General features: G+C 31.5%; 3 protein-coding genes across 3 annotated transcripts; 1 reads left to right on the top strand and 2 right to left on the bottom strand.

The window, feature by feature from the left end:
- Positions 4390 to 7969, top strand: LOC109356002 (mitogen-activated protein kinase 19-like). Its single transcript, XM_019599317.1, has 8 exons — positions 4390 to 4654; positions 5109 to 5517; positions 5624 to 5751; positions 6004 to 6063; positions 7005 to 7154; positions 7278 to 7433; positions 7569 to 7780; positions 7864 to 7969. The coding sequence occupies exons 1-8, from the start codon at positions 4628 to 4630 to the stop codon at positions 7967 to 7969; spliced, it is 1248 nt and encodes a 415-aa protein (XP_019454862.1). The 5' UTR covers positions 4390 to 4627.
- On the bottom strand, positions 10238 to 12644 carry LOC109356446 (protein SRG1-like). Its single transcript, XM_019599767.1, has 4 exons — positions 12377 to 12644; positions 11692 to 11939; positions 10648 to 10966; positions 10238 to 10558 (listed from the first exon to the last, which is right to left on the bottom strand). Exons 1-4 carry the CDS (start codon positions 12611 to 12613, stop codon positions 10316 to 10318), a joined length of 1047 nt encoding a protein of 348 aa, XP_019455312.1. The 5' UTR covers positions 12614 to 12644; the 3' UTR covers positions 10238 to 10315.
- Positions 15381 to 18968, bottom strand: LOC109357451 (probable sodium/metabolite cotransporter BASS1, chloroplastic). Its single transcript, XM_019601416.1, has 7 exons — positions 18355 to 18968; positions 17431 to 17524; positions 17321 to 17354; positions 17177 to 17231; positions 16294 to 16377; positions 15916 to 16203; positions 15381 to 15803 (listed from the first exon to the last, which is right to left on the bottom strand). Exons 1-7 carry the CDS (start codon positions 18859 to 18861, stop codon positions 15651 to 15653), a joined length of 1215 nt encoding a protein of 404 aa, XP_019456961.1. The 5' UTR covers positions 18862 to 18968; the 3' UTR covers positions 15381 to 15650.

Consider the following 19478-nt stretch of genomic DNA (forward strand, 5'->3'; position numbering starts at 1 on the left):
ATCTTATAAAACAAATGACATCTCAAATTAATAAAATATTCAAAGTGAGAGTGAGAAATACTACAAGAAAGTGGGATCAATTGAGATAATCAATGAAATTGAAAAGCAAATGACATCATTTATGAATGTTTGTTTTTTGGATAGACGTAATATTTATCCAAATGGAAGCATCCATGAACATTCATTGGATATAATGGATGTATTTAAATCCATCCATTATTAAAATTATTCATTGAATTATATACATTAGTTTTAATAGATTGATTTAATTTTTTTTATTTGAATGTATTGTGAATTGTTGATAATTTTGCCACATCTAATATATATCTAAAGAAGTTTCTGAATTTTAATAGTAAATGTAGTTTTTAATTAAAATTCATGTAGTAACATTGTCTATATATATATATAATAATTGTAACATATATGATAAATGAGAACAATTAGTATGTACATTAGATTTTGTTTGAATTGTCAAGATTAAAAAATAAGCACACATAACTTTTTAAGTGATCACATCACCATTAACTAATTTATAATTTTAATCATTCATGTATGTTTGCATGACACTAATTTACTATATCATAATTTTAAAATAAGAACCAACGAGACGTTGATCCAATAGCGTAAGACCCAACTAGATTCCATGAGGACTAAAAGGTCAACGATTGATTCTTGAGAGCAACACTTGATAGGAGGGATAATGACATACCCTAAAAAAGATTAATTTCTTACCCAAAGAATGAAAAAATACTCTTGATAGTACCAAAAAAAGTTTGTATCAACCTTGTTCATTCACATTTGGACCTTTCCCTTCTCCAGTCCACATGGATACTCATTGAATCAAGTAGATATGTGGGTACCAGAAATTCAGAAAATATTAAAAAACAATTGTAACTTATATAATTGCCCACATGTTTCCTATAATATTAGATGTTTATCTTAAACAATTAAAATGAAGAAAAATAGTAATAAAATTTATAAAACATAATTCAAAAATAAGTATACAACTTAAATTGACAATTTTTTATACTAAAAATATATTTTCCATTGAAAAATAATATATACTTCTATAAATCCTCTTATCTACAAGAAAGTAATATTATATTACTTTCTTGTGAATAGAAAAATTTGTAGGAAGATATATCATTACTCTTTGATTATCATTTATCTCCATCCAAAACATTAGAATTAGGAAATGTCTTATTGAAATCATGGTGGCAAGACTATAATTAAAAAAAAAGTAACTTCTATTCAGTTTCACATATCCCACCTGAGTTAGACCCCCTGGCAAATGAACTACACCAACAACATAAAATTAGTGACCCTACCTCCTATTCAGTGTGGTGACTTATTTGTTGACTTATTTTCTCTGTTTTTGAAAGTATGCTTAGAATATGATGACTTTGATAATGAAAGTTAGGTGATTAGTTCAGCTGTCTTTAGAAAATAAGTCATAATTAACTATTTTATTGTTATGAATCCCAAACTATAAAACAATTTGTTGTATCCCCTTTTTTTCCTAACAAAAATAATGAATTATGACAAAAGAGATAAAGGATGCTCACTTATATACATAAGATGGACTCAATTTAAGTCACTTACTAAAGCAATCAAATCTAAGGAGATACGTGACTAATAATCTATACACTAATGAATAAAATCATAAGACACTAATCTTATACTAGCATAAAACCACCTCCATTTAAGTTAAACTTATAAATTACATATAGCTAAACAATTTGCTTCATTCCACATTAACCAAATTGTCCACACAGTGTGAAGCAAAACAAACTCGAAGTTTTTTACACCTTTGTGCCCTTAAACTTAACTTATATACATGTTTCGGGCATATGTCCAGTTCTGCAAACTACATTCCCCATATGTTCAATTTTGGGCATGGGAGTGGCGTGTTGAGATGAGTTCACATCGGATAAGAATATGATCGAGCTAATATTTAAAAGGCTTAGACAATCCTCACCGTTATTTTAATATGTATCAAAATAAAAACTCAACTTCTTCAAACAAATAATAAAGTCACACAAGGACTCATAATCAATAGAGGAGTGTCATTCAAATATTTATGAGTTATATATCTATAACTCACTTATCTACATGTCAATAAATAACTTTCAAACCAATATTCTTAAGAAAAATGATATATACTCATACAAATCCACTTATATCATAAAAAAGTAATATTAGTCACAAAAATGATATTTTATTAATAATTGATTTGCAAATGATATATATAACTTTCTTATGAGTATGAAGATTTGTTAAGAGAATATAATATTACTATATTCTTACAAAATTAACAGTCGACCCTCTAAGTTGTAACCTGTCGAGAATCGATCAAGACCATTTTTGTGTTTTGAAGACGCCTCGATAAGATTCTAATATTTTCATGTTTACCGTAGAGAAATTTATGAATTGATAAATTTTGCTAATTTTTAGTTTATAAGTATTTTTATAAATAAGGCTTGTCAAGCTTGTTTTGGCAACAAACTTACTTTAAGGAAAAAGCTTATAACCAAAAAGTAAAAAAAAAAAAAACAACATTTTCAAGTTTGATGAGGTGATTTATTTTTTCAGTTTATAATTTCACCAATTATATCATAATCTAAAAGTACAATTTATACTAAATATTTTTATTTTATCGGTCAATGTCATTCCATTTAGCTTGAGGGAACCAAAGAGCTTGCATTTAATAATTGATAAAGATGTAAAAATCATCTGGCTAAGCACATCTTTAATTTATTTCCCAACTGATGAGCTCATATTCTACTCTTCATTTTTTTGATAATGGGAGTAAACAAATCTTGGTTATCTTTTTAATGGCGAAATGCATCTTTATTTCGGTTTTCCCTTTCGTTGAAATTATAAGGTATATAGATATAAAAGAAGATCAAAATAACAAATTCTAAAAATTGTGAATGATGATATGATAATATTGTGATACAAATAACATAATATTAAGTATTAACATCTATTTATATTAATAATAGACTTTTAATTAAATAAAAAAACAAATCATAAAAGATAAAATAAAGTAATTTTAATCTGAAAAGATATTGTAAGATTTATTTTAAATAAATTAAGATATAATCATCATAATATTCTAATATATTCTTTATAATATAATTTAAGATATTTTAAGAAAATAGCAACATAACATAATTACTAAGATCAATAATTATGTGCATGTTAGTAAGTGACAGTAGATAAAAATATATATACCTTTGAAAATATATGGTTTCTCTCTGGACCCAATTCATTCCTGGATAGCATATTGATGATGTAAATAATGTACTTTATTATCATTGGATCAAGTGATGACTACTACCTTAATTTGTAGAACATGAAAAATGTACTTTTACTGAATATAAAATCCTTAATACAATATGACTTTCCAAATTTAATTACATTTAATTATTAAAATAGAAATAAATGATAATAAAGATGTTTCTTTTACAAAGTAGGTAATATAATTGAAGTATCTCCTTAATTATTAAACACACAATTCTTATACCCAATATCTCCTTTGCCTAATCCCTACATAGTGGGATTAAATCCTTCACAATTTGGTACTATTTTATATATCTGATCAACTTATTAGATGAATTTAAACTCCATATGGCAATAATATGAATAACAAATTCTACATCTATAACAAAAAACTTTAGTAATCACTATATATATAAGCTACATTGCAAAAGGTATCAAATGAAAATTCTTCAAATAAATAGATTAATCAGACTTTCAAATCAGACAATCTCACGTCTAAACAAGTGGTACATGCTTAATTCCCCTTAAGCAAGAATTCGGGTTCGAAAAAATACTCGTTGGGAGAGTTAGCCCCACGTACTTGTAGATGTGCCCGGCTCGGACAAAATTGCCTTCAGTGCAAAGATACATGTAAGAAACAAAAAAAAATCTCACATCTAAACTAAAATATATCAAGGCTCCAATTTTCATAAATCATCTCAATCTTTGATGATTAATTAGTTTTTGTTGACTTATTCATATTTTGGTTTACCACAACATATTATTGCACTAAGCATAATCTGACTCAACCAAATGTACATAAGATATAATTTATAGGTTTGTACTTTGTATCACATACATTCTCAGAGTATATTACTAGGAGAAGATCTTTTAAAATAGAGAAAAAATATACTCCAATGCAGAATTATTATTAAAATTTAATTGTTATTTATTTTTAAATATAAATAATACAAATGAATAATATGATGTACACCTTACTCTCCAATAGATATTAAGTTGAACAAATATATAATATAATTTATTATATTGCATGATTCTAGAGAGTAGAGAGAAGACAAATATATATACATACTGAGCAGAAAATTAAATTTGTTCCACCTGCACAGTTGTCATTGTCTCCTGTTTCTTTGGATCTTTCTTATCTCTCCTCTGTTCTCAGATTCTCTGAACTGAAAAACAGTTTCAGCTTCACTCCAGGGTTTAATCTCCATAAATTTTGGAGCTTTCTGTTGCTTAATAATACCCATTTTAAAGTTCAACCTTGTTCTTTGATCTTATTCACACACATTGCTTTGTGTTTGATCTTTTACCATAAAGACGAAAGAAAGATAGAAAGAAAAAGATGCAGCAAAATCAGTCCAAAAAGAAGGTTTTTTCTTTGTACCCTTTTGTGTGCAGAGCTTGTTACTGCCTTTCGAATATTCATGGAGATGGAAGCTGTGAAAAAATTGAAACTTGGAAACTGGGGTGGCTGAAAAAAGAAGAAAAAGAATAAGTAACTAGAAGATAATGAATATAATGGCTAAAAATATAGTATGATGTGGTAAAAAATGTTCCTTTATCTTGTTATAGTTTCTGTGTGAAGAACAAAAAATTATGTTTCCTAATTTTGATTACTAAAACTATAGTATGATGTTGTTCATTTGTGAAATTCATTTGGAGGATTGAATTTTGAATTAGCATCATTCTTGGATTGAGTTCATTTTGGTCAAAAATTTATTGATTTTCTTTCTGTGCATTTGATTATTTGTTCTTTAGAATTTTTACATATTCCTCTAAATAAGTGATTGATAATGAATTTTACATTGCTTTTCAATATGCAGGATATAAAAGAATTGGATTTTTTCAGTGAGTATGGAGATGCTAACAGATACAAGTTTCTCGAAGTTATCGGAAAAGGTAGCTATGGAGTTGTTTGTGCAGCAATTGACACACACACTGGGGAAAAAGTTGCAATAAAGAAGATTCTTGATATTTTCGCGCATATTTCTGATGCTGTTAGAGTCCTCCGTGAAGTCAAGTTGCTAAGGCTTCTTAGACACCCTGATATCGTCGAGATTAAGCGGATAATGTTGCCACCTTCAAAGAGAGATTTTAAAGATATGTATGTAGTCTTTGAACTCATGGAGTCTGATCTCCATAAAGTCATCAAAGCTAATGATGACTTGACTCATGAACACCTTCAGTTTTTCCTTTATCAGATGCTGCGCGCGTTGAAGTATATGCATTCAGGTATCTATGCAACTATCTTTTCTCTTTAATCTTTTAGAATTATTGCACTACTGCACTATTGTTACTCTTTTATATGATTTCTTCTAAACAATACATATGGTTGCAGCAAATGTCTATCACAGAGACCTTAAGCCGAAGAATATACTGGCAAATGCAAACTGCAAACTCAAAGTTTGTGATCTTGGACTTTCAAGAGTTGCATTCAGTGATGAACCATCAATAGTATTTTGGACGGTAAAGTAGTTTTATTTAATTTGTTTAATTCTGAATAGAAGAGGGTGAACAAATATTAGAAACAACCTTTTCGCTTACGAGGGTAAGATTGCATATGTCTATCCTCCCAAACTCCATCAAGTTAGAGCCTTGTGCCCGACTTGCCATTTTTTGTGTTAATTTTGAATTGAGCATATAGAAGTTACAACTGTTTTTATAAATTCAATTAGTTACAATGATGTTTTTCATGCTCATTTTTGGTGCATGTTGCAGGATTATATCGCGACGAGATGGTACAGAGCCCCAGAGCTGTGTGGATCAGTCACTTACAAGGTATACTCTGGCTAAGGTTTTATATAATTTAGTAACTATCTGCTATAGGTCAATCTATGCTTATTTTGAGCAGCAAAACATGTTTTGCTATTTTTGTTGGGACATATTTGAATGAATAATAATCTTCTCTTCTTCATATTGAATATCATAAATCTTAATTAGTTTGGTATGACTGATTTGTTTTATGGAGGTTCTATCTAGTGTTGTTACGATAGGGCCTCAGTTTTCTTGAAATTTAGTTTTATGCTCGCTTCTGATTCCGAGAGTTTTAGAAGCACTCCAAAATGTATAAACATGTAGATGAATCACCATCATGTCATGCCAATTATTGACTGCTTGGATGTTGGTTTACTCCAAAAAGCTTGTTTTCGATCATCATGTCATGCCGATTATTGACGGCATTACTTATGTGTGAGTATTTGTTTGGTTAGTCAAAAAGCATTTCTCTCTGTTGCTCGCATCAGTCATATCCTACAGGGAAATAGTTACTAGTGATAAACATTCAAGGTCTTCCCCTGAGATCTTTAACTGAATTTCGACCACATATTGTGATGTGAGTGCAAGTTATGTAATAGTTGATGAAGGGTTATTTAATCAAATCATTACAACAACAAAATTTAGGACCCAAGTCCTGACACTTGTAGGAATGGTATGAAAGATCATACGGTTTTATGTCGGCAGTATGGTATATCCTTGACTGTTTACCATTTGTCATTCGACTTGGTACAAGGTTAATTATGCTTTTTGTGTGTTTTATTGTAAACTGTAATGCCTAGATTATAATAATGTTTGTTCAGGGAGGACTTTTGATCTCTCCTGGAAGTTAAATTATCTGTCTTTCAGGTAATTGCGCCAGTTTGGTTTCGTTTCCGTGAAGTGGTTTGGTTTGAATTTGCGATCGTCCTTCTTTAATGTTCTAATTTGTTGCCATTTGTTTGCAGTATACACCAGCAATTGATATATGGAGCATTGGATGCATTGTTGCCGAGGTTCTGAGAGGAAAGGCATTGTTTCCTGGTAAAAATGTGGTGCATCAATTAGTTTTGATGACTGATCTTCTTGGGACACCATCACCAGAAATTATTAAAGGAGTATGGACCACTCTTAACTTTTGTTTTCGGTCTCAATTTCATCTTATGTGCTTGATAATGCTCTTTGTATCATGGAAAACTATTTAAGAAGTGTTAGGTGATTAGTTTTATTTTGCTTTACAGTTTCGAAATAGTAAGGCAAGGAAGTGCTTGACGGAAATGAAGAAGAAACTGCCTGTGCCGTTTGAAAAGGAATTTCCAAATGCTGATCCGTTGGCACTTCGCCTTCTGCAAAGGCTTTTATCATTTGATCCGAAGGATCGGCCGACAGCTGAAGAGGTATCTGTTTATCTAAAAATGTTATGCGCCTTTCGGGAGTATCTAGTGAAGTACATTTCAAGATCTTTGTACGAAATTTATCATTTTCCAGTTCAATATAATCTGAACAATCCTTTCTGAATGTTGGGTTGGCAGGCACTAGCTGACCCTTTCTTTAAGAATTTGGCCAAAGTTGAGAGAGAACCTTCGTGTCCGCCAATTTCGAATTTGGATTTTGAGTTTGAGAGGAGACAGATGACAAAGGAGGATATTCGAGAGCTAGTATATCGGGAAATACTGGAATATCATCCTCAGATGCTTAAAGATTACAAGAATGGAACTGAAGGCATAAACTTCCTTTATCCCAGGTCAAAACTACCCGATGCCTATTTTACGGATTTAGTATCAATGCGCGTAAATAATATTACTTACAGGCATATGCTTCTTGCAGTGCAATAGATCAATTCAAAAAGCAATTTGCATATCTTGAGGAAAATCAGGGTAAAAGTGACCCAGTGACTCCTCTAGAAAGGAAGCATGTCTCCCTTCCAAGGTAAGACTAACATGAACTAACCTCTGACGACGACGTTGTTCTATCCTATTTTATTTAGTTTTAGATTTTACTTCAAATGTTTCAACCATGGCTAAATACCAAAGCTTATGCCATTGAACATGACAATATAAGCTAAACCTCTAGTCACTAAATCAGGACATTATATGCATGTTGAGTTTGGTAGCATTTTGAACTAAGCATTTTTTATGGATGTGTGATATATAATCATGCAATTTATATTTTGAAGGTCCACTGTTTATTCTAGTACAATTTCTCCTAGTACACAACCGTCATTCCCTCCTTATGAGAACAAACAAATTGCAGCAGAACCAAATTCTGGAAGCCAATCTCTTCCGGCGGTGCAAACAGGTATCGTTACCTAGTAAGATTAAGGCTTTGTTGTTATCGTATTATTATTTTAGCGAGGGATAAATTTTTGGATCATTTTGAGTTTTTCAATTTCTCATGAACCAATGAAAAAACATGAGGGACTGAAATGTGTATTTTGTCTTATATTTATTAACATGTTGTGTGTCTATAATAATATTAACTGGTTTCAATTTGCTGCACAGGTAAACCAGATAGAGTTGTAGGGCAAGTTCCACCTTATGATAATAATGAGAGAAACATAAAAGATGCATATGATTCAAGCAAACCCTGCCATACTCTTCCTCACTGTTTCAATAAGGTGCAACCTACAAACCCAAAAACAACAGAAATTTACAATGATGTTCCATCTGGGCAGGGAAAGAATGATCACAATAATGCCAATCCATACCAGCAGCAGGGAAAGAATGATCAGTTAAATGATCCTGTCACTGCCATTGATGTGAAACTGTTGCAGGCACAATCTCAATTTGGTGCAGTTGGTGCTGTGGCTGCACAAATAAAACCAGGGGGATTTCAGTGTGGAATGTTATAGGCATTTTATGCCTGGAATTTGAGGTAGGGTAATTGAATAAATTTTAGACTAGTTTCATATTACCATTCTTTGTAATTATATGTACATCATTTAATTTGGTAATACAAATTTGATTGTTTCTGAAAAGAGTATCTTCAGAAGCTACAAAGCATGTATACTTCAAGATAGTGTTTGTCTTTTATGTGTTTGACACATTTGTATAAGACACTTTCTTCTCACACTCTTAGTTATATTTTATGGGAGAAGATTCACTTACTCCGAGAGTAAGTTTAAAAAACTTAATCCGAGAGTAAGTTTAAAAAACTTACTCCGAGAGTAAGTTTAAAAAACTTACTCCGAGAGTAAGTTTGTAAGTTTAAAAAACTTACTCCACATCTTACTAATTCAAATCTTTGGATTTATGTAGAATTGATGGTCAAAGATGTGGAGTAAACTTACTCTGGACCCTTCTCATATTTTATATCACTTAATATTTACTTTTTGATTTAATATGTATGCATTAAAAATATAATTTTTTTTTTACATTGTTGACATTCACCATCTTTTTTCGGTACTATCAAAGGGTATCCCTCACTATTTTGTAAGGTACTAATCTTTTTCTGGGCGTGTGATTGTGTCTCCCAGGAATCATACTCTTAACTTTTGGTTGTTTTGGGATGTAATATGACCTTACATTACTAGATGAATGGTTATCATTCACCATTTTTGTTTAATTATATTGGAACATATCCTTTGATATAATTTTTGAAGTGGTAATCTTATCAGGGACAATCTTATGCTATAAACAGATATAACATAGCAGTGTGAGCATTGCCACCAAAAACAAAATCATAAGAAAAAGAGGAAACCTTGTAAGATAGCAATAAAACAAGAGATGATTACAGAAGTAGACTTCTTCTTTTGTTAAATATATGAAGACTTTTAACAACGTTTTCTTCAATAAGCGATGTTAAAGATAACATCTTTAACGACATTTATTGAAGAAGTAATGTTAAACATATAAAATATGACCTTTAACAGCGTTTGCTTCAATAAGCGCGATTAAATATAACACATTTAACAGTGTTTACTTTAACAAATGCGTAATCTCTTTCGTCTTACATTTAAGATAATATGGAAACATATAAGTTCATAACCATGATCACAAGATCTAATTGTACATTATTCTTCACATTTTAAAACTAACTTCAACTTTATCAACATGATAAACTAAATCAAATGTTGGAAATGATATATAATTTTATTTCATAACTTTAATATATAATTTTATTTCATAACTTTAATATTACCTCATTCCTATTCCTTTTTCTCTCTCTTACATGTCGACAGGTAATTGATGTTCAAACTTTATTTCACCAACTTTGAGATAACATAAACCTAATTAACAAACTAGACAGTAACATATATTTGAGTTTTAATTACTATGTTCTATATCTTCTTGGAAGCTATGTAAGTTTTTCCATCAAGTTCACGACCCAAGAAACTCTTCAAGTGTTCCTCCACTGTTGTTGTTTTGAACTGTGGTGGTGTTTCTTCAGTTACCAAAGTAGATGCAGGACCTAACTCACCATCATATTTTGGGAATATAAATGTAGCAAATGATATCCTTTCTTCACTAGGGTTTACTGTTGCACGATGTTCAATACTACGATATATCCCATTTGTTATAATCTGCCATGTAAATTGTACAATAGGGAAAACAAAAGTTATGCATGAGAAATTGAAACTTTGATGGATATATAGTGAAATATTTATATTACCTCCAACATGTCCCCAATGTTGACAATGAAAGAATTTGGCAATGGTTTAACAGGAACCCATTTACCATCTTTCTTTATTTGGAGCCCTTCAACTTCAGTGAGTTGTAGAAGTAGGGTAAGACCTGCTCCATCTGAATGGGGTGTGAGACCAATTGCATTTTCTGGTTGAGGACATGGTGGGTAATAGTTCATCCTCATCATTTGCATATCATCTTCAAATAACTCTACTATTTCCTTGGTGTTTAGAACTTTTGCTATATGTGCAATAATGTTCATGCCAACATTTTTCACTTCTTGTGAATAAAGTTCTAGAGTGTCCCTGCACCAAGAGAACAACATTCAACTATAAAATTAACTTATCCAAAGTCTCTAAAATTCACGTAAACACTAATACCAATCATTCAAATTGCAGAAAACGTGATGTAGCCGAAATATTGTGGTTGTGATAATGACCACCGCAACTACGTATGCATCGCACTGCAATTATAGTATAATACCAATCATAATGATACAGTCACATTGAATTGTGTCGGATCGAACGTAATCGCAATAATAATAATAATTTTGACCACAATCATAATTTAAAACATGGAATAATACCATACTCACACAATATGAAAAAGTATTAAAAATGAAAAACAAAAAGGTCGTCTTATTCAAAACCTCAATTATACAATCCTTTCTCTCACTTCACACCTCATAATTCACTATTCTTTTAGAAAGAGGCACTTTCATATCTTATTAAGCTGAAATTGGCTGGAAAGAAAAAGTTCTTTTTTAGGATACTCCAGAGAATCTACTATATCTGAAGATATAATTAATCATAAAATATTATATATCTAAATTTATGTTAGTATTAATATGGATTTTCCATTTCATGTTTGTTATACCGTGCAAGTATATTATATATTCTGAAGATTCTCATGTTATTAAATAAAAAAGATTGAGTAAATCATTATCTTAGAAATATGAAAAACTTTCAAATTTGCACTATCTTAATCATTGTTGTGGAAACTTGATGCATGCAAAAGAGAGATTAAGAACCTTAAGGGGAGTGGGAGATATGGGAATAAGTGTGGCTTCCTCTTATGAATAGGACGTGTGATCATAATGAAAACATCCGACCAATCAAGTTTTTGATCCTCAGATACCACAAATAGTTGCCCAAACCCTTCTATATCACCTTGTTTCTGTCTAAACCTATTTTTCTCTGACATTGGAAGGTTGAAGAAATCTTTAATCTCCAACTTCACCTTGTCCAAAAAAGTTGACTCTATTCCATGGTTTACTAGCTGCAAAAACATGTGTCAAGTTTCTCATAAATATGATATAGGAAATAGGAGGAATATTAAAAAGATTGTTTTAAATTGGAGTTAAATTATTCTATACGTCAACAAATTCATATTTAACAACGCTCATTTAACTCCATATATGTGTTATGTTAGAAGAAAGATGGAAGAGACTTAACAACTAACACTTGATGAAACAAAGTATAATTAAACATGATAGACGAATATATAATCAACACACAATACCTGAAAGAGTGATTGAATATTAATTTTAAACATTGTTTTTAGCATTTCATGACCATAATACAATTATGGTTTCGGAGTCTCCCAACAACATTATGACTATAATGCTTGTATTGAAGTTTTGGGTGTCCCAGATCCCAATCTGGGAGACCCAAAATGCAATATAACAGCGAAAACAACAATTTAAAAGGTAAAACCTGGAAGAAACCCCATTCTTTGAATGCAAGATGAAGCTTTTCTAATTCAGCATCCCCAGATTCTTGAGAAAGCAAGTTGTGCAAATCAATAACTGGGATTCTAGGATATTCATCATCAACTTGAGAGATGATCGACTCTTCTTGTTGAGGGCGCTGGTATCTTGGTGGAACAGCTGTTAAATTTTCCTTAGCCAACTCTTGAACTGATGGCACAGGAAGAGAACCCCCAAACTCCATTGTCTTATGTTCTTTTTGGTTTCTAACTTAGGACTTAACCTAACATAACTCTCACAACTCCCTTTTATATGAGTTAATCTGTATACTCGAGAGTTCAATACTGGACGAAGATAACAATATATGACACAAGAAATTATCTAACGATTCTGATTTTAAATTATTTTTTAATTATGTAACCCTATTTGTATGTCCAATTCATTTTCATCTGCATCTTTTGAGATAGAAAAGTTATTTAAGAAATGTTATACACATGTCACTTTTGTAGATATGCATGTATGACTCTTCACATATATTTATTAGATAGTAACATCATAGTTTGTGTAGAAATGAAATTTGTCCAAAAAGAACCGAATAATTAAAGCCACATAGATGTGATGACATCAGTTTTGTATATATATTTTGTCTTCAATTATCTTTAGATAAATACTAAATGCCAAAATAGATTGATCTTGTTGTACTTTGCTGATGAATTATAACTATCCTCCTAGGTTCTAGGTACTATGTGAAGAAGGAAAACAATGGTACCTAGTTTTTCCATGACTAGGGTTGATGTTTCAAGACCGTCTTTATTTTGAATTTCAAACTTATTTTTTGCATCAAGTTTGAACTATAATCAACCCCATATATATTGTATAGCAAGTATGTTTTGAACATATAACCTCTTGATGCTCAATGCATATGAGTATTGTTTGAGTTAAGACCTAAATGTCATAAACATATTATAAGTGTTAAACTTATAAGTTTTGATGATTCCAAATATATTAAGTAAAGTTATGTTGAATGTTCTAGTCTTTTGATTTAAGTGTGTAGAAAAATCAGACTAATAATTTAGCATATTTGAAGTGTGAAATATAGATATCAAGACTTATATGTGTTCTACGCCTATTTATGTTCACACTCCTTTGTATTCAAGACTCATCTATATTTAAGACCTATCTGAATTCAAGACTTTTTTGTATCGAAGACATTCTTAAAGCTTAGTGAATATCTCTATACAAGAATGGTCCACATAGAAAGATATGCTCTTCATGTGAAGAATTCAAGTTGTTGATTACAGAAGAATGAAAGATCAAATATGTTGAATCGAGAATGAATAAAAGAACATCTCTAAAGACGTGATTTTGATAATCAAAAAGCATAAATAATTATTTAATGAATAGAACTGATTTGGTCCATCTCTTTTTGTGGAAGACAACAAGAACTTTATCGGTGTAATAGGAAACTACTCAGTACAAAATACTAAAGAAGTCAGTTGGTTACCACTTTTTGAGACAACAACATTCTCTCTTCCATTAGAATGCTTCGATAATCATAAAACATTAAATGTTTAATTCATAACGACTATGAGACATAATAATATGATACTATATAAGTACAAGAGAAAATCAATTCAAAAGGAATACAAGTTTCAACGGTTATTAAATTCAAGAAGAATTTGTGGCAAAACTCAAATGGGCACATTAGTTACTCCATCTATAAATAGCTTCTAAGAATAATAAAAGAAGATCCGAGAATATCAAACAAACTGAATATCATGAAATGATCTCATTTATTTCAAATATTTTATTTATATTATATTTAGTAACTTAAGCTATACTGAACATTTGCTTCTTTAAATTCAAAGGATTTCTCTTTAATATTTATTTGATGTTTCAAGGGTGTTTGAAAGACATTTCAAAGTTCTAAAATTTCTTTTAACACAAATCATTATTTAGTGTTGAGTATGAAAATGCTAGTTTTGCAAACAATATTTGATTTGTTAAACTTCGATAGGCTAGATATGACATTTGTTTTGTAATCAATATTAAATTATAGTAGAATATTAATACTGCCAAAAAAATTGATGTAATCTATAATTTTGGGTCAACTAATATAAATATGTGTTTCAATTTTCTATCTCAAAATTCCTTTCTATTTAACTTTTTATAACTACTTTTTAATCAGTGGGGTTTTAATTTTGTGCTATCAATAAGTTTTGTTCTTAAACTTCATTTAAATCTACCAACGGACGTTGGTTCAAGTGGTATATGTTTGATTTCCCTTAAGCAATATCTCGGGTTCAAGTGGAAAAAATGCTCGCTGGGAGAGTTAACCTCACATACTTGTGGATGTTCCCAGCTCAGACAGGATTGTCTCTCCAGTGCGAAGATACTTGTGGTAAACTAAAAAAAAACTTCATTTAAATCTCTTTTATTATATGATCAAATAGTCCTCTATAAATCAACGGCTGTTGATTCAAGTGGTACATATTTTATTCGTCTTAACCAATGTCTCAGGTTCGAGTTTTATAGACAGAAAAAATAACCGCTGAAAAAGTTAGTCCTACATACCTATAGATATTTCCGGCTCGAATATGATTGTCTCCGATGTGATGATACATGTGAGAAACTAAAAAAGAATAGTCATCTAAAAATTGTGAAAAAACAGAATTGTTAAAACTGTTTTGCAGTCAAAATTGTTATCTCTACCAAAAAAATACTTTTAAAAGCTTATCTTAAACTTAGGAAACACAGTTCCATGTACTAAAAAATAGGCAAAAAAAAACTTCTACGGACTAAGCTGGTTATGGCTCATGATTTGACCTGCAATTACACTGCTATTTGATTGGCAACAGCCACTACAACCACATGCACACTATCCATCACGGTGTTGGGAGGAACGGTGGAAAACCTACTACCCTCCGCTATTGGCATGCTAGTCTTGTTTGGTTGTTAGGATGAAGTTAAAATGTTGCATGAAAATATTATGCTATAAGGACTTTGACAAGTAACAACCAAGGTGCATTTTATTTGAGGAATGGAAACTAATCCAAGTCACAAATGAAACAATCATAAGTACAGATTTGTGTAGATACTATGTATGTAGATACAAACAATAAAGTTTTCACAATATATTAAATTTTTTAATTCTAATTAAAATTTAGTCATAAACGGTAGCACCATAAAACATAAATGCATTTGTCTCTAAATATGACATGTTTTATATGTCTCTATTCAAGTTTTTCTCTGGTAGAGAAAGACTTGACCAGCAATATATATCAGTCCTTCTTCTGAGCAGGCACAGAGAGTCTCCAAATTCCTGCTAGGATACTACCAAACACTGAGTGAACCACACTTGAAACAGCACAGGGTACTGTAGTTAGGGGATCTCCAAAGTGCTGAGCAGCCAGAACAACCCCAAGCACTGAGTTCTGCAATATGAAGTGAAATTTTTCGATAAATTGATTGTCGAATTGAGCCAAAGATAAGAGAAAGCTGTAGTAAGCTGCCTTTGCTTAATAATCAAGTCGTACAATACTATACCTGCATTCCGACCTCGATGGATATTGTTCGGGATGATGACACGTCTACCCCAAGAATCCTTGCAAGTATGTAACCGAAGAAAAAGCCAGAAGCATGAAGCAAGCATGATGCTAAAACTACTTGTCCACCGGACATAAGGATGGCTGAAGAACTCTGGGCAATTGCATTTCCGCACAAAATTGCGACAGTTGCTACAGCCATGGGTGGCATCAATGGAGAGACAAGTTTAACAAGAGGTTGGAAATACTGATTCAGAATCGAACCTGCCAATACAGGTAAGAGTACAACCTGTTGAGAAAGAAAGAAGTGACGATGATGAGAGCGTCATAACAAATTAGAAAGAGATACAGCATTTAATTTAAACGAAGGAGAGCATACTTGTAATGTTGACAACAATAAGCCAGCTGCATCCACAGCTACAAACTTACCAGCGAGTTTGGCTGTCAAAAGAGGAGTCAGGACCTGCAATGTTAAGTTTTCAACCAATCAACATTTGAATAGTTAACAAAGGACAATTTGACGTTAACGTAACAACTACATTTTTGAACTGAAAATGTCAAATAGAGAAAGACATGTGACATGCCCAATTCGAAAGAATATACTTTATAGAATATCTGCAGATCAATCGTGGTGCTTGAGAAGTTTGTTGGCGATTTAATGTAATGCACATAAAGAAGTCCCATTGATCTTGCATTCAATTTCATTTAAACTTTTTCTTGTTCCAGATAATATCTATCTTTCAACTAAACACAAGAAAATAATCAAACAGCAAAGTATACAATAACAATGGGAAGAATTAAGAATCATTTACGCCTCAGCACATAAATATGTAGAAAATATACAGCAGGTTGATTTCCATAAATAACCTAGACTTCTGTTTAAAGCATTTCTTTTAGACTATTGCACAACCAGAGGGAGGGCAAAAGGGAGAATATTTGCTACGGACCAAGTTCAAATTTGGGAAGCACCTGAAGTAGAGAATTTTTGTTACCATCAATCCAGAGGCAAAATGGTATGTTTCTTACAAAATCTTATTCCCGAGAATAGTTTCTTCTCTACTCCTCAAAATTACTTATTCTAATCAACCACTATGGGTTAAAGACAGATTCATCAAACAGTTTCATTTGAATTTGAAAAATCCATATGGTGCCATTTGTAATTGATTCCAAAGTCATCCATGAAAAGGTACCACACTTTCATCATTATGATTGCACATCAAAGAGGAAAAACAAAGAGAGGACTAAAATAATAGTATACCAACCACGGCTGATACAGTGCTTGCAGCTGTCATTATCACAGAAAGTGCGACATTTCCACTAGCAAAACAAATAGGGAATCAGATCAACTAGCTCATGAAATCCACCAAAATGATTAATTGGAATTATATTTCTGAGAATCAACATACCGTGCAAGATACGTCACAATATTACTAGCTGTGCCTGCAACCAATTAAACACTAGTTAAAATAGGTGAAGGGTGGCTAGAAAGCATGAATCACCAGGTTAAAATTCGTACCTCCTGGACAGCAACCAACTAATATTAACCCTGCTGCATAATGTGGTGGAAGATTTAAGAGTTTGCTTACGAAATATCCAGATAATGGCATCACCTAAAAATTGTTAGAAATTCACACAAACAAAAAAACCTCATCATCAAGATAAATATTGTGTTGCGCCTATATTAACTAAAATCTCCATTGTAAACAAAACAAACTAAGGTGTTGTTTGGTTTATTTATTTTTTTCATTTTCAGTTGATATATTTTGACACATAAATACAAAGGTGCCACTTTTTTGTTAGACATCAAAATTTTGTAGAAGAAATGGTAAACAACAAAATCTCCAATTAAGTGAAAATCCTTAGGATTCGGCAGCCCAAAACACTGGAGAGTTCTGTATCCAATGAACTAAACAAAGAACCAATAAGTGAACTAGCCACGTCTAGTATGTGTCTCTACCTTATGAGAAAAATGGTGGTGAGCGACAACGTTAAGGTTTTTTACACTCTCAACTCATCATCTATCTTTCATGTGTTAAATAGCATTGACTTTTAAATAAAAGTCATACCATGAATGTTGGATTATATCCGACATTATAAAACTAAACTATGTCTTATATCCGATTAATGAACTAAGCACAGAACTATTTAAGTGGGCTTAATAAAGGGCGACCCAAGGCATATCAGCAGCCTTACCTCCGAAAGTGGGGAGGCTATTTCCATGATTTGAACTCAGGACCTCATAATCACTAAGCAACAACCTTGCCATTGCACCAGACTCGCCCTCTTTTAAGTGGGCTTTATCACAACTTAAAATCTCATAACATCAAGACACCCTTCAATTTATATATTCCTTTCCAACATTGGAATTCTTCACTTACATCTTACTAGCATAATACATACAAAATAAACACAGAAGAAGAAAAAAAACACAGATACTAACCGAATATTGAAGGAAAAAACCAGAAAGAACTTCCTTAGGCATAGAAAGAGCCCCACGAATATCATCAAGAGTGAGAGTCATACCCATACCAAGCATAACGATAATGAGGCCTACCATGTTCATTTGTGGAGTGACCCAATTGAAAGAACTTGGTTTCATTAACCCCAAAGCACACCCAATTGTTACCCACAACGGAAATGCAGTTGAAACCGCATCACCAACCACCTCAACCCACTCCCTAATACTCCTACTTTCATTTGCACTGTACCCATTTGACGAAATGCGGCACAGAAGTGGAGTAACTTTAGACCTTGAAATTCCTAGTGATTTTGATGCAGGTGATGAGATTTGTAATGGTTGAGGTTGAAAACTGCATCTGGGTGTGAAATGAGAGGAAGATTTGGTTCGAGGCAAGAAAGTAAAAATAGAGTTAGGTTTGGGAGAAAGGGTTGTTGGAAGAACTACATTTCTATGTGGAAGTGAAGAACATGCAATTGAGGCTTGCATTTTCTATCAGTGTTGTTTGTTGAATCAATCTATAAGCAATACAACACAGAGAGAACAGAACTATAGAACTTTGATTATGGACACAGTAAACATTTGATAGTAGACAATAAGATACACAGAGATTATCTGAAATTTGGTTTCAAGAAATATTTTCTATTTTTATTTTTAAAAATTAATTTTCATTTTTATGTTTTCAATTTCATGTTTTTACTTCCTCAAAATATCTATATTATATATAAAGGCAAAATATAGTATAACTTTTATTATGGTGTAATTTTTACTTCTTATTTTGCCCTTCACATTATTTAATTTTTACAAAAAAAAACATATAATCCTAATTAATCATCACTAACATTAATTAACCACATCTCTCACCTTAAACTATACATTATCATTAACACACAAAAATTATAATATAAAATACACTGAACAAATATATTCTAATTATAAAAAATGAAATATATAATATCACGCAATATTGTTCGGTTCGTACCTGCACACACTAGTTATTATAATTTTCATTTTCTAAATCATTCACTTTTAGTTTTCACAATCCACAATGTCCTTACAATTAATTCAATTTTACATTTTAACTACTAAAATAGTCAAGATATTCA

The sequence above is a fragment of the Lupinus angustifolius genome, chromosome LG09, assembly GCF_001865875.1.
Source record: "Lupinus angustifolius cultivar Tanjil chromosome LG09, LupAngTanjil_v1.0, whole genome shotgun sequence".
Taxonomy (NCBI): Eukaryota; Viridiplantae; Streptophyta; class Magnoliopsida; order Fabales; family Fabaceae; genus Lupinus; species Lupinus angustifolius.

Coding starts and splice junctions, on each gene's coding strand:
- LOC109356002 (XM_019599317.1), top strand. CDS start 4,628: ATGCAGCAAAATCAGTCCAAAAAGAAG. Junction 5,518..5,623: donor GTTGAAGTATATGCATTCAG/GTATCTATGCAA, acceptor ATATGGTTGCAG/CAAATGTCTATCACAGAGAC. Junction 7,434..7,568: donor ATCGGCCGACAGCTGAAGAG/GTATCTGTTTAT, acceptor TTGGGTTGGCAG/GCACTAGCTGACCCTTTCTT.
- LOC109356446 (XM_019599767.1), bottom strand. CDS start 12,613: ATGGAGTTTGGGGGTTCTCTTCCTGTGCCATCAGTTCAAGAGTTGGCT. Junction 10,967..11,691: donor TATCTCCCACTCCCCTTAAG/GTTCTTAATCTC, acceptor CTCTTGGTGCAG/GGACACTCTAGAACTTTATT. Junction 10,559..10,647: donor ACATTGGGGACATGTTGGAG/GTAATATAAATA, acceptor TTTACATGGCAG/ATTATAACAAATGGGATATA.
- LOC109357451 (XM_019601416.1), bottom strand. CDS start 18,861: ATGCAAGCCTCAATTGCATGTTCTTCACTTCCACATAGAAATGTAGTT. Junction 17,232..17,320: donor ATTGTGACGTATCTTGCACG/GTATGTTGATTC, acceptor TTGTTTTGCTAG/TGGAAATGTCGCACTTTCTG. Junction 16,378..17,176: donor CAAGCACTGTATCAGCCGTG/GTTGGTATACTA, acceptor TTAACATTGCAG/GTCCTGACTCCTCTTTTGAC.